Raw genomic sequence first — 15,158 nt, forward strand, 5'->3', positions numbered from 1 at the left:
AATCTGTGGCAGAAGGCGGTCTCGGAGATAACCAGGTCCGATGCCATGGAGCGCTTTAAAGGTGGTAACTAACACCTTAAAGCGCACCCGGAAGGCCACTGGCAACCAGTGCAGCTCGCGCAGCAGCGGTGTTACATGGGAGCGACGAGTCCCTCCCAACACCGCCCGCGCGGCCGCATTTATGAGTGAATAAGAGCATAAAGCTTTGTATGTCAGAGAGAATGAAAAGTGGAAAGAAATGGGAAGGTGGCAGGGAGAAGCTGAGAAAGAAAAGAGAACAAGAAGGGGGAAAGACATCCATAAAATGTATTTTTATGCTTCATATCAAAAACAGGTAAGTTTCTTCCCAAAATTGCTTGTGCTTGCATTCAACTGTAGAGCGAAATAAAATGAGCAGGGCCAGCAATGGTGCATGAAACCAAGCTACAGCAATTGGAAGTTGAGCAAGAACTACTAGGTAACCATCGTGGATATCCCTTCATCCCCTTCAAATCAGTTTTTCCACTTTTAAAATTGTTTCATAAATTTGCCTATGCAGTTTTATACTGATAAGTCAAGGAGCGCTGAGGAGCAATGCCCATGTTCTCCATGTAATAAACGCCAAGGACAGAAAGATCAGCTTTATAAACTGGCTTGTATATTTAGGAGATGTAATAAAGTTCCTGAAATCTGAATGTTACTATCAAAATCCCATCATGAACTGATTCACCCTCAAACATTTCGAGAGGCGGCCCTTCCCAAAAATCTTACTTGGTGTTTTTGCTGTTGCTGTTTGCTGGTATTCCTTAGGTAGGTGTTGTATTTTACAATATCTTGACTCATTTCATCCACTCGGTCCATCAATAGTTGTAGGGTTTTGCTAAGGTGATTACTGAAACAGACAAGGAGACATTCTGATGAAGACATGTAGCTATTCTGTGGAAAGACAACGGTGTCTGCTGATCAAATTGAGCCGAATCTGCCTTATGAACTCACAATATGTCTCTCTCTTTTCTTAAAGTTCACTGAGCTGGTACCTATTGTCTATATATCTCTTGCTGTAACGAGTAGGAGTTGAGAATGAATGAAAGTCTCATGTTACTAAAATGATCCATCTCCATTCTAGCTAATACAGTACACCAATTATTGGGTACAGAAACCGTACAAACATTAAATCATCACTACCTTATTGATGTTATGAAGACATGTCTCTAATATGACACATCCCAGACTGTTGTTCAAATGCACTGTTCATACTAGACAATCTCTGTCCTGCCGAATCATCATTTCAGAGATATTTCCTTATGTTTAGTGGTTGGGGCACCAGGCTAGAAACTGGGAGACTGTGAGTTCTAGTTCCACATTAGGCATAAAAAATGGCTGGGTGACCTTAACCAGTCACTCTCAGCCCAATCCACTTCACTGAGGTGGTTGTTGTTGTGGGAAAATAGGAGAAGGAAAGAATATTAGGTATATTCACAGCTTTGTATTATTATATAAAAATAACAAAGGTGGGATATAAATAAAAAGAATGGTAACAGGTGGGGAAAAAGCAGTGGAAACAGAAGAAACTTTCTGCCAGTTTCCCCATTGAGTCCCCCTCCTTCCCCCCTATTTGAAAATAGTTACCTACCAGGGGAATGAAGAAACTAAATGAACAAAATGTTTCAAAACCAAAAAACATAATCCAAGATTCTATTTTGTTTCAGCATAACTATTTTATATTATTTCAGTTTGTGCTTCCACTAGGATTTGGAAGACTGAAAAAAAATAAAACAAGCAGAAAATGATGCATTAGATGTTGAAAATTTAAGAACCAGCCTGGAAAAAAATGTTGATAAACTGAAGAACATTATTACATCTGTCCTGCTGAAATCAGTATGACCAGGAAATTCTTAACTTCATGTTGACTTTATTCTAGGTTTAGGTTGCTGAACTGGGAGCTGAAGACTTTTGGGCAGTGAAAATGAGAAAGATACATAACAACCCGTGTCAAGTTCTCATTGTTTTTACATAGAAGTAATTTGAAGATGAGTCAATTTCCTGTTTAATCACTTGAGAATTTGTGACACTGCCTAAGAATGGATTTCCTAATAATAATTTTAATCTCATGAGAATGCGAACCTTCATAAAAGGGAAACTCCCATGTAGAATTCTCTACCCAAAACATTAATTTCTTTGGTAATGTTTCCCATTTTTAACTGCTGCTTATTTGTTTAACAAAAGAGATAAGGTTATGGGTGGATTATGGTCAGCTGGAACAATAATGTATGAAACTGAATTCTGCATGAAGTTGGATTCACAATCCAATCAGCCCCAACTACAATGGCCAAGCAGCAAAGATGCTACCCATGGACCCCTTCAATCCATTATTCAAGGCAAATATGCTCAACAATTAGTCCCGTTTTTAAAATAAAATGTCAAAAAGAACATTCTCTCTTGTGAAGCATTACTGGCCTTTTCAAAATCTTCTTAGAACCAAATACAATAAAAGAAAATAATAAAAGAATATGTTTGTAGCTAATAAAAGAAAATGTTTGTAGCTCAGGGTTGAAATGAGGAGTCCATGGTGCTTGTTCTCTGTTTTCTTGCAGATGTTTCTTCATCACTCAAAGTAGATAACACCATCAGAACTGATGATGTTACCTAGTTTGGGTAATGAAACGTCTGCAGGAAAACAACCAGACTCAGAGAGCACCAAGGACCCCACAATGGGTGCTACAACACAGAAAGTTTTTCCAGTTAGGGGGCTATGATTTGCAGAAAACCTTCTGAGACAGACTTCTCTGGTACCGACTCATTTATATTTGCAATTCCAGAGATGTAGATTAGATTTCAGACAAATTGGAACTGAATTTTGTGGCGTGTTTTTAACATGTCTGTTTCTTGTGTTAGTTATAGTTTCAATTGTTTATGCTATTTTTAAAATATGAACTAATATATATGCAACTCAAGAGAACATGTGTTATTGGACAAAGTCAAAATACCAATAAACAGAAGATATATATTGGAGCGGTGTCCCAAATCATCAGGATGTAAGTTAGATTAACAACTGAATTGAAATTGTAACTTATGCATGATTAAATCTATAAGTAATCTATAATCATGATTGTTGACTGATCATTTTAAGAGGTATATCTAAGAATTTACAGGTATGGCCATTACTGTTCTAGAGTGGAACTTAAGGCAACCAACATGTTTATAATATTGGGGTCTCTTGTGAGTGTCAGTTTTCCTCATACTAGTGACCTCTGTATCTATTGGACTCTCTCATAATTCACAGTTAGCACAGCCAATGGCAGGATATTTGAGCGATTATCTAATTGGAAGTCCATCATATATGGACACAAATAGTTGTAGAAAATTGCCAAAGGATATTCTTCAGATCTTGTTTCTAGGAATATAGAAAAAGGTAAGAAAACTATTCTCAATGAAAAGATCTCTTGCATGGAAACTGATTTGAAAGCCTGAGATCTTTAAAAAAAATGTATTTTAACCATTTTGTTACAGAAGTGGAAGCAACCTCCATCAATCTGAAGGAAAATGAAAGTGTTGAGAAGGATAGAGAGGCACAATTAATATAAATGGAAAATAGAGAAACAGTGTAAAATGTAAGTTGAATCATTTTGTGCATAATTCTTTCCACATACAAAGGCCAACTTGAAAAGCCTAATTGATGTGTTACCCGTACCTTTTAAATCAAACTGAAGTCAAATCAGCTTCTGCCACAATTTGCTACCCTTTGGAAGAGTTGGATGACAATTCTCTATCTGAGTTATATGAAACTGATGAAAAACGTAGTCTAAATGCCTCTCTTTTTGTAATAACCTGGTGAACTTTTTCAAGCATCTAGCCTACATTTTCTGTCAATTTCATACTAATTCAAAATGATGAAATTTCTGAAATGGTTATCCTTTCTTTTTTACAATGATTTCAACTAAAGCCTAGAAGCAGATACTGCATTTTGATTCCAAATCAGCACTTACTTGCTTGTGAGGCTGAGCAATTCATGTCTATTTGCAATTCCTGACTTCTTTTGCAACTCCCAAAGAAGAACATTGATCAGGTAGGAGTTCCTGATGTTAATAGGGACTTCCTCAAACATGTTTTCAAATGCAATTCCTGCTTTTTTCAACCTGAAATGAAAAGTACATGTATATGTCTTACAGTTACACCAGAAACAAGCGAAATTCTGAGTTTCTCATTACAGAGGCTATATTGCTCCATTCTTCCAATCATGAAGGACACATTTTTTGGAAGACATGGAAGACAAAGAGTCAGGAGAGGAAAATGGTTTTATTCCAAGAACCTGTAACAAATTTAGGGGAAAACAGATCAAAATAAACAGACATAGGTTACAAGTCTGAAGAATCAAGAAGCAATTATATCAAGATCTAAAGAACTCTGGGGTGCCTTTTAAGCTTAACTAGGGTCTCTTACAGAAAAAAATATTAGTGGACAAGCAGCATACCTGTCACTAAGTCATCCTAATAATATAAAGAAACACTGGTCTCTTTGGCATCGTGGAGGTGACAGTCCCTGTCAATATGGACAACAGTAAATTAGACCAGACAATCAGTGGTTGATACAGTGGTTAAGATATTAGGCTAGAAACTAGAATCGTGAGTTCTAGTCCTGTTTTAGGTCAGTTCTTGGGCGAGTCATTCTCTTTCAGCCCTAGAAAGGAGACATTGGCAAACCACTTCCAAAAAACCTTGCCAAGAAAACTGTAGGAACTAGTCAAGGCAGGAATCAAAAATCGAACGTAAGACATCCAAAAACATATACTGATTATGCCCCCATGCCTCAAAAATTCCACAACAGTGGTGCTGCCTTCATTTTTTAATTTCTTCTGCAAAGAACTCCACTGTTGCCAAATATACCATTGGTCTGCTTTTTGCAAAAAACATATCGACCTATCACCACCATCCCCCACCTAAGCTTTTCAGAGCATGAATTCAAACTTGGCTTTTCTCCAGGCAAGTTTGCTATGCCAGTTACTTTTAAATAATTACTTATGCATTAGAAATTGTATGGGGAAAATACTACAACAATAACTTTTTGGAAGTCCTACATACTTCAAATCAGTATATAAAAAAATAGAGGCATAATCCTGGCAGTTATCCTTTAACAAAAGAATATTGGCTAGATTCATGCAACATTCTAGCTATTAAAGTAACCCATACTGGCTGGGTTCAATGACATGGTAAACTATAAATTACTGTTTACAAACCATAATGACTGGTCATGCTAAATCAAAACCAGGCAACCATATTATGATATCATCTGTTCTGGGAATTAGATCAATACAGAATGGGATCTTGGATTTTCAATGTTGGTACATTGCAGAGTGTACCATTGTGGTCCTTCATTGTTCTTTACCATGCTCTCATGTATAATTTAAAACTATAGGTGGGTTTTAAAGGCTTTCAAATTACTCAATTATCAAGTCTGCTCTTTGTGGCCATGATCCAGTTTAAAAACACTGGCATTCAAGTTCTATGGACGGGTGGGAGCAGGAGAGTATTTAAGTTGCTTTTAGCCCTTTTGAAGAAAAGAACTTTTTGCACCAAACACACACACACACACACACACACACTGATACAGAAAGCGGGTACTGAAAAGTCCTGTTGCCGTCTAATTCTCCCACTGGGGAAGAGCAGGGAAACCTTTCTCTTAAACCAATCTTCTCCAGACTGAAGTCCTCCAGAAGTGTTAGGATTTCAACTTCCGAAATATGCTGTCAACAGAATCTAGTGGCCGTGTTGACTAGCATTTCTAGAAATTGAAGTCAACCATATTTAGAGAAGTTGAGACTGAGAAGATGTAGTCAGTGATAGTGCAGAAGGACAGGTTGTCCCATTACACCATCACAGAGAAGAATCATTGCTTCCAGTAGGTGCCTACCATATTAATCAAGAGATGTGGTGATGCAGTGGTTAGACATGCAGTATTTCAGGCTACTTCTGCTGACTGCCGGCTGCCAGCCGTTCGGCAGTTTGATTCTGACCAGCTCAAGGTTGACTCAGCCTTCCCTCCTTCCAAGATCAGTAAAAATGAGGACACAGATTGTTGAGGGCAAGATGCTCTGTAAACCGCTTAGAGAGGGCTGTAAAGCACTGTGAAGCGGTATATAAGTCTAAGTGCTATTGCTATTAATTATTGTCTGAAAGAGATAGGAATAGTTTTTAGATGGGTGATGACCTACATTTTGAGCATTCCCCCCCCCCAGGAAAATACAGCCTTCAGCACCTCTATGTTAAATTGTAGAAGGACATTCTTCAAGGTTCTTCTCTTTTCAATCAGTCTCCTGCCTTAGGGCACACAGAATGAACTATCCATGAGAGGAAAAATAAAACCCTTCATCTTAATAAAAATATTGAAAAATAAATCCCATACATACTGTGTTTTCAAGTATGGGATCCAATACATTTTTCCCTTTCCACAAAAATCAGGGCAAAACCAAAGGACCATAACAGTTTTTGTTCTTCCTTTTTTCTTATCCTTTACTGTTAGATGCAGCTTTTGATTTAAATATCGACATTTTCCTTATTTTTATTTGCTCAAACTTTCAAAGGGATCTTTTAGTTTTATAAGGAAACCCAATTATTATTTCTGCTGTTTACTATCTAAATATATTTCCTCTTCTCAAATACTAACTGATGATTTTTGCAGTTTTTCAGAAGATGGAACCAACATTTCATTCTCCAAATTGTGAAATAAATATTTACATAGCACCCTGTCCACCTCCAAATCCAACAGACTGTTCCTTTCTTTCCTAGTCTGAACATTACCTTGGGATTTTTTAATTTTTTTTTAACAAAATTGAAAAGCTGAAAAACTTTTTAAAAAAAAAAGCAAATGGCAAAAGAGGAAAGAAAAGATCATTTGGAGAAAGCTTTTCCTTTTTTTTTTCTTTTTTAGTCTGCAATTTTAGAAAGAATCCATACCACCTACAATTTTTTTCTCCCAAACTTCCTCAATCTTGCTACAAAAATGTAATAGAAAAAAAAAACCACTGATGAAAACCCTAGAAAATAGCTTGTGAAATCCAGAGTTTATTTCATAGCAGTTCAAAAGCATGCAAATGCAACTAGATAAATAGTTACTGCTTCAGCGGGAAAGATTACTGTGTTCCATATGTTCATGCTGGCCATATGATGTCAGGAATGTCTCTCAGAGAACTGGAGATGAGCACTGCCCCCTTAAGTCAGTAACAATTGGACAGGGGAAACCTTTAAATCTTTATATCTATGTCACTAATCAAATGTACTTCAATGAGTACCCAGAACCTTTCCTCTAGTTACCACCTGGGATTAGCAGTGTATCAACACCTTCTAGAGATGTCATAATTTTGATCTCTTACTTCAACTTTTTCCTTCAACTGGACCTTCAGAGAACAAGCTATTAATCAAGTTATGTGAACCACACATTCTGCGTTCTAAAGTACTTGTGGATATAAAACACAACAAGAAATGGAGAATATGTCCAGCTAATCTTATCCCTTAGACCAATGGTTCTCAACCTTTTTAATGCCGCGACCCCCAACCAGTCGTAAGTCGAGGACTAAACCGGTCGTAAGTCGAGAACTAAACTGGTCGTAAGTCGAGGACTACCCAACCAGTCGTAAGTCAAGGACTTTTCCTGCCCGGGAGCGCCGCGCATGCGTGGTTCCGCCCCCTGTGCAGGCCGAGGCATAGCTGGTAAGCGGCAGAGACAGAGCAGGCCGACCACCAGCTGGCCCAGCTCAAGGGAGGTAAGGCACCCGCCGGAAAAGGGGGGAAAAATGGCGGATAGCCTTGCTTAGCGACCCCCGTGAAATGGTCGATTGACCCCAAATGGGGTCGCGACCCATAGGTTGAGAACCGCTGCCTTAGACACAGATGTGTGTGCTATGTGCTATGATTAACATCAACCTGAATGCAAAGGAGGCTGGTTTAACTAAACGCATATTAGAACCTCTTCACATCCTCATTGCCCATAGTATCATAGTATTGTTTTTTTCAGAAGAAAACTCCAGTCCACTGTGGTTCCAAATGAATACACAGCCATTGGCAATCTTTACAAGAACGTGACTCTTAATCATGAGTACTGGCCCTCAAGATCGCCAAGTGTCACTGTAGATTTAGTAGGCTACAATGTGGGCAAACAATTGGCAACATCTGGGCATACTGCAAATTAACCCATCCAGGTGGTATTTTGAGATCTCAAAATTAAATAAAAATTGGTCTTTTCCTAACATTAAAATAAATGCAATCTAGTATCTACAAATCTAATAAAATGTCAGTATTCTTCATCTTCTTTTGGAGGGAGATACACCCAAGACCTCATGAAATTTTGAGTCAGAATGCCACCATTTCAGTAACACTGACTCCCTCCAATATTGTCACAGAACACAATAATGATCCATAGTTCAAACATTGGGCTAAAGCATCTATACTGAATACTTGTGAATTTCTGGCTTGTATGCTACATACATTTCCCCATTTTCTAACACAATTCATTTCTATTCTATCTTATTCATAGAAACAGGGAATTATTCCCTACAATTGCTTAGATCTACCTCCCAGTTGCTTACTTATCAGTAATTTCATCATAATCTAGAGAGCCTTGCAAACACAATCAGGATTTTTATATACTGTACCTTCACCTGCCATGACCTTACATGGTACATTGCAAGTTATTTTTAAAGGAACAAGCCTTCAAAATAGTGTGTCACATAACACAGGAGATCCTGGATTAAAGATCTGCTTGAGTCAATAAGCAGGCTTTGGGGTAATTATCTAGGAATACTTTGTCTAGCTGGTTCACAATTGATATACTGCATCTGAATTATCAGAATTGCCAACTGCTGGAATGAATCACAATGCAAAATTGCTCACACAACTTGAGGACAGGACAATCTTTGGAATTTCTTTGGTCCAAGATCCTTTTAAACAATGAGGATCTGTCAGATTATGCAATCTTAAACCATTTATTCTTATATTAAATATATTCAATGTTTTCTAGGCCCTCTGGATCTCCTCTGTTCTTATTCTTGAGTCATGAAAGTGATCAATCTATATAATAAGGTGCCCTTGGTTGACTAGAGATGATCAGAGGAGAAACAGTGCTTTGGGCTCAAGCAATTTAGGGGGAAAATTCCATCATTGCTCTGGACTAGAGTTCAACTCAATTTTGTTAATCTTCATGTCAAAAGCTATGTCATGGCAAATCAAGCTGAAACACACTTTAAAAGACATTCAGAGAAAATCCCAGTAGTTCTGATACAACAGATTTACAGAGCCATGGCTCTAAATCACATTTTAAAAGGTCAATCAATATTTGTCCCAAATGTAGCCTTGAGAGAGTTTTGTTCTGCAACTAGAACAAGTGTGGCAATTCTTGTCATTTAAAAGATACTTGGTTTTTTTTTTTTTGCTTTGGTACCCATAGAAACAATTTGCTGAAAAAGGAAGGTAATTCCTTCATTTTGAAGACTATATAAGAGATAAGCCAACACAATAATTCATTTCATGCAGTTATACAGTAGTAATTTGTGAGCAGTGTGGTGGCCTAGAGGTGGAGCTCTCACTTCCCAATCAGGAGGCTGTGAGTTCAATCCTAGGTAGTGGCAGATATTTCTCTCTCTGGGTGCAAAGAGAAATATCTGCTGTGAGCTCCGTGTAGGCGTCAGGAAGGGCATCCAGCCACTTAAATGCTCAGCTCCATTCAGCTGGCCTGAGTTCCTGCTGATGCAAGGGATTACAGCAGTGGTTCTCAACCTTTTTAATGCCGCGACCCCCAACCGGTCGTAAGTCGAGGACTAAACTGGTCATAAATCGAGGACTGAACCGGTCGTAAGTCGAGGACTACCCAACTGGTCGTAAGTCGAGGACTTTCCCTGCCCGGGAGCGCCGCGCATGCGTGGTTCTGCCCCCTGCGCCGGCCGAGGCGTAGCTGGCAAGCGGCAGAGACGGAGCAGGCCAACCACCAGCTGGCCCAGCCCAAGGGAGGTAAGGCACCCACCGGAAAAGGGGAAAAAAATGGCGGACAGCCTTGCTTGGCGACCCCTGTGAAATGGTCGATCGACCCCAAATGGGGTCGCGACCCATAGGTTGAGAACCGCTGGATTACAGGGTTGTTAAAAGAAAAATAAAATACAATAGTAATTTGTCCTCACTTTCTTTATTTTACACTCCTAAAATTTCCAGAAATTCTATCATCCCACTACTGACTAGGTCTGACTTGCTTACCTACAAAATCAGCTTGATGCTGCTATCAGACAGTACTACATACATTTAATTTTAATAAAAAGTAAACCAAATCAAAGAGCCAGTTTGGTGTACTGGTAAAGGCACTGGGCTACAAACCAAGACTCTGTGAATTCTAGTCCTACCTTAGGCATGAAGCTATCTAAGTGATTTTGAGCCCATCATTCTGTCCCAGACCTAGGCAATTGGCAAACCACTTCTAAAATCTTGGGAAAAAAAATCAAGAAAACTGTAGGGCAGTGTTTCTCAACCTTGACAATTTTAAGGCATGTGGACTTCAACTCCCAGAATTCCACAGCCAGCATTGCTGGCTGTGGAATTCTGGGAGTTGAAGTCCACATGCCTTAAAATTGTCAAGGTTGAGAAACACTGCTGTAGTGACTAGTACAGGAAGTTGCCAAGAGTCCTGATTCAAAAGGCACAATAAACAAAAACTCACAGAGATGCATTGATTTATTGCTTTCTGGAGTTAGCCCATAGAAAACCTTTAAAAAAAATAATTCTCACCTTCAAACCAGATAAGGTTATAAATCTCTTCTTTACTGTGATGTGTGACCCCAGATTACAATGTTGTATTCAATAATTTTAAGCACATTGTGCAAATTGGGCCATAGACACTCAAGGTTACATAGATTGTGGTCTCCAAGCTCCTCTCTATGTAAGCCTTGTTAGTTTTGTTAAAGAATAGGGACCATTATATGCAATGGAATACTCAGAAGTAAAACATTTAGGATTAATGGAAAAGCCATGGAATATAAGATAACTGAAAATATTATTATATACAAAAATGGAAAGATTAGACGCTATGCAGTAGGGAGGAATGGTTGGTGAACTTGACAGCTTTTCCTCAAAAGGATAAATTGACTTCACTGATTACAGAAAAGACATTACCTACATTTATTGATGACTGGAAGCCTCTTATGTACTTTTTGCGTAAAAAAATGAAAAAAAATGAACTTGTGAATTATGGTTTTGATAATTAGACAGGATAGGCTATATAAAGAAGAGAAATATGATAAAACGTTAGAGGAAGAGGTTAAAATATATTTATAACTGCTGTGAAGAATATCAGAAGCCACTTTATATCTAAAAGTTTTAATTACACACAAACACACAAAATAAAACAGCTAAAAACAGAATCTTGATATTAACATTTTAAGTAAAGAATTGAACTCTTACATTTTCGGTCTGTTCTGTTGAATCTGATTTGCCTTAAGCACTTGTCCTCTGTCTCCAATGACAGGCATAACAAATCTTTCTTTGGTGAAGCAAATGTTGCTTCTCTATCCTATCAGTTATCTCAATACTTGCAGCTACTGGGAAAGCACATATATCATACCTCTGTAGGTTTTACAGAGTTTCACCGCAAATGATTTGACTATTTTATGCCTTTGGTCCATCTGCCACCCACATCCAGAATTTCCCTTTGCACTTACGCTTCTGGAGAGAAATCCTTCTCTTTGCAAACCTCCATCAATTTAGGTGTCAGATGATATGCTTTTAGGGAGAGATAGCCCTGAGACGTTTTTATAGGATCTGAGAGAAATAAAGAGGAAAGCAATGAAATTTCATCTGAGCAATTCATATTGGGCAATTTTTTGTATGTCTTTTAATTATCAGAAAAAAAAATGTCGGTATTGTTTTGATCCCTCTATGAAGCCACAATTTGTGGAGTAAAGAAACACAAATTGCATGCATTATTACTATTGGTATTGGCATTATTAAATGTTTTATTTTTATGGCTGCATATCAAAATATTAGGCAATAATGAAAACAGATTCTATCTAAAAGAACATCTTAATGATTTAATTTCAAAATAATATACAATAGTGGAAATAGATCTTCTCTAAAAAAAATTGTATTGATTTAATTCCATTTCTATATAGAGATCAGTAACAAAAATTTATGAGTTATTTAGAATGGTAAGAATATAACAGCTTAGCCAACTGGGGAATTCTGGGAGTTGAAGTCCACATGTCTTAAAGTTATCAAGATTGGGAAACTCTGGAACAGAATTCTATCCACAAAAAGAATGAGAAGCACCTTGGCTTGCATAGTTAGTACGCTGGATTGACAGCCCATGCTCAAGACCCAAGTGCTGTCATGGGATGGAGTAAGCTCCCATCCTTCACCCTAGCTCTTGCCGGGGACACAAAAGGAGCCCTCAACTGGTCATCCTCCAGTCAATGAGATGTCACCAGCTAATCCTTTCAACCCGGAAGTGCCTCAATGCTTCCAATATGAGGGAGCAATGCAACAAAAAGGATAGGAGATAATTGAAATTTTTTGTCATATTCCTCAAAAAGAGTAGGAAGAAATTAAAACAAGCATGTATTTGGGAAGACAATTCCACAGAACGGGGTGCATTAAAGCTTAGCTTCTTAAATTCCTGTCCCCCTTTTTGCCTGGGGTTAAAATGGTAAATATTGGAGTGAGAGTTCTCTTGAAAGAGCTGAAAATAACCAGTTCCATGATTTCAGAACCTCAGATGTAGAGTAATTGTAAAGGCAGAAGAAGCAAAACTGATTTGCTTCTGAAAGGCTTCCTGTTCCTATTCTTATTTTTGAAATAAGAAAAAGAGACAAAGAAAACTCTTATCATCAAAAATTGCCTATTTTGCTGCTGGTATTGCATAGGTGCAATCTTCAACTGCTGGAAAACCACATGCAGTCAGTCCATAGTTTGCCCATTCTGGATTAGAGTTTCGAAACGTGACAGCCAATATTTTAAATAGTTCCAGAAACAAATTGGGGATTGACACAGAACGGAATACGAGAAAGCGGGAATCAAATTTCTAAAATAATTCTAGAAAAGTGAGCTTTAAGAATTGTTATTTTATTTTCTTATCTTCTCCAATGTAAATAAGCCAGACTCAGGGTCCACACACTCATCAACAGCATCTCTTACCATATTTAAGACTCAAGGGAGCTACATGATGTAGCACAGTATGCAGACTCAGTATTTTTTTTAAAAAAAATACATTTATTTAGATAAATGTTCCAGTTGCCTTGTGTTTTTTAACGTGTACATACTTTACATGTTGATGAGCTATCATTAAAGATGGGAAAATTATGAATTTTAAAAAGAAAAACTATGTAGTCTCTAGGAAAAAGGAGCTGTAACATCTGTGGTGAGATAACAGCTGAGGCAGACTTGCCAAACAGCAATTAAAAAAAAAATACCAAACAAAAATATATTTATGCTGGTTGTCTAAAACCCAAACCCAGCAAAACCTTTAGCGATCAAGTGATAAAATGAAAACCCAAATAGAGTGAAACAAGTGGAAAATTCATCAGGACCTGATGATGCAATATTTCCAGCCAGAATAAGTATATACTTTAACAACTTGTTCTTTACTGTAATCCAATTGTTAACATACTGAAACAATTTAGGGGCAGCTTGTAAGATTGATCGTATTCATTAGTATTTTTTCTGACAGACACTCAGGACGTTACATTTACTTCTCAGCTGGAAACTATATGTGAGCTTGCCAGATATGGCAAAACTGTTGAGTATTCAGGGAGGGGACAGCTATAAAGCTGTTAAATTGCCTACGGTTCTGATACAGCGCAGAACATCTGGTCTGGAGAGCTTAGGAAACGCCATTAGAAAAAAAAATCAGCAGAAAAAGGGGGTGGGGAAAAATCTTCGTCAACGAAAACAGTCCAGGTTTTGTATGCTTCTATCAGATGCATAAAAATTGGGAAAGGGACGGGAGGGGGGGGGGAGAGAAGAAGAGAAATACTTGGCAATCTGCTTTATGATTGGTCAGTCTTATGCCGAGCCAGACGTTCCAGCAAGCTGGGCTTGTTAAGACATCTGGTGTAGTTCCACTCGCCCCTTCCATGAGGGATGGGAATTGGGAGGAATAAAAATGAAGCAGCTCCTCTGGCATTCCAAAACATACACATCAGGGCTCTGATAGCAAGAAAAATAAACAAAAAGAAGGAAACTCTGTCTAGACTTTGCTGCTGCTGAGGCTGCTGCAGACACAGAGTTGGTATTTACTTGCAAAAGGTCTGCCAAGGCAGCTCTTGAGGCAGGGAGTTCATAGGCGATGTATATAATAATATTGAGGAATTAGGGGTGGTGGTGGTGATGGAAGGAATAATACAGGAAAACCACACATGCTCACCGTAAATGAGAACGACAGATTCCTCTATGGCGTGCTGGTAACTGAACTGGGAATCCAGGAGAGCACGGGTAACAAAGGAGCCGTAGTACGTAGACTGATACCAGCCGACATGGAGATGGTCAATATTGACATGGCGAAGACTACGCATCATTTCCATCTGATATTGAACTGGAGAGAAGAGGGGGGGAAAAAAGAGAGGAACAATAAGCATTTTGTAGGATAAGTTTACATCTGAATCTCGGCCATTTCTAAAGGATGCCCTAGTCCAGGGGTAGTCAACCTTGGCTCTTTTATGACTCGTGGACTTCAACTCCCAGAATTCCTGAGCCAGCCATGCTGAGGGAAAAGAGAGAGGTTTCCAAGCTGAGCCATGCTGGCTCAGGAATTCGGGGAAGTTGAAGTCCACGAGTCATAAATGAGCCAAGGTTGCCTACCCCTGCCCTAGTGAAATAAGGAAGGCTGAGAAGCTGCTGTCCTGTTTGGATCTGAGGAATCTCTTGAGGTTGCACAGCTCAGAGACACGAAGCAGAGTCCTGCTAGTCATTCTTGACTTCTTTGAAGGCAAACCTTTCCAGGTTTTCAAGTGGATCTCAGAAGGGGCGTTGTCTTACCTGAACGCCTTTTCTCAGTACGGAGATGGAGAATCCACCGGTGGGTTTCCATTGGATGCCTGCTCCTGAGACCAAGTAGCCAAAACTTGACACGCCCCCTGTTGCTGTGAGATCCAGTCTTATTGAGGGCGAAAGCGGCTAATGATGTGTTCGGTATTGGCTCTCTAACCCCTAATAACG

General features: G+C 38.7%; 1 protein-coding gene across 1 annotated transcript in view; it reads right to left on the minus strand.

The window, feature by feature from the left end:
* The window catches only part of EIF3H (eukaryotic translation initiation factor 3 subunit H), a 95,321-nt gene that overhangs the window by 5,850 nt on the left and 74,313 nt on the right, over nt 1–15,158 (minus strand). The window contains exons 3-6 of the mRNA XM_015816801.1: nt 14,368–14,535; nt 11,669–11,768; nt 3,966–4,115; nt 751–871 (exon numbers count right to left, since the gene is read on the minus strand). Coding sequence (XP_015672287.1) covers nt 751–871; nt 3,966–4,115; nt 11,669–11,768; nt 14,368–14,535 — 539 coding nt within the window. The remainder of the gene's footprint in view (nt 1–750; nt 872–3,965; nt 4,116–11,668; nt 11,769–14,367; nt 14,536–15,158) is intronic.

Source organism: Protobothrops mucrosquamatus, unplaced genomic scaffold (assembly GCF_001527695.2).
Source record: "Protobothrops mucrosquamatus isolate PMUCROS unplaced genomic scaffold, P.Mucros_1.0 scaffold501, whole genome shotgun sequence".
NCBI lineage: Eukaryota > Metazoa > Chordata > Lepidosauria > Squamata > Viperidae > Protobothrops > Protobothrops mucrosquamatus.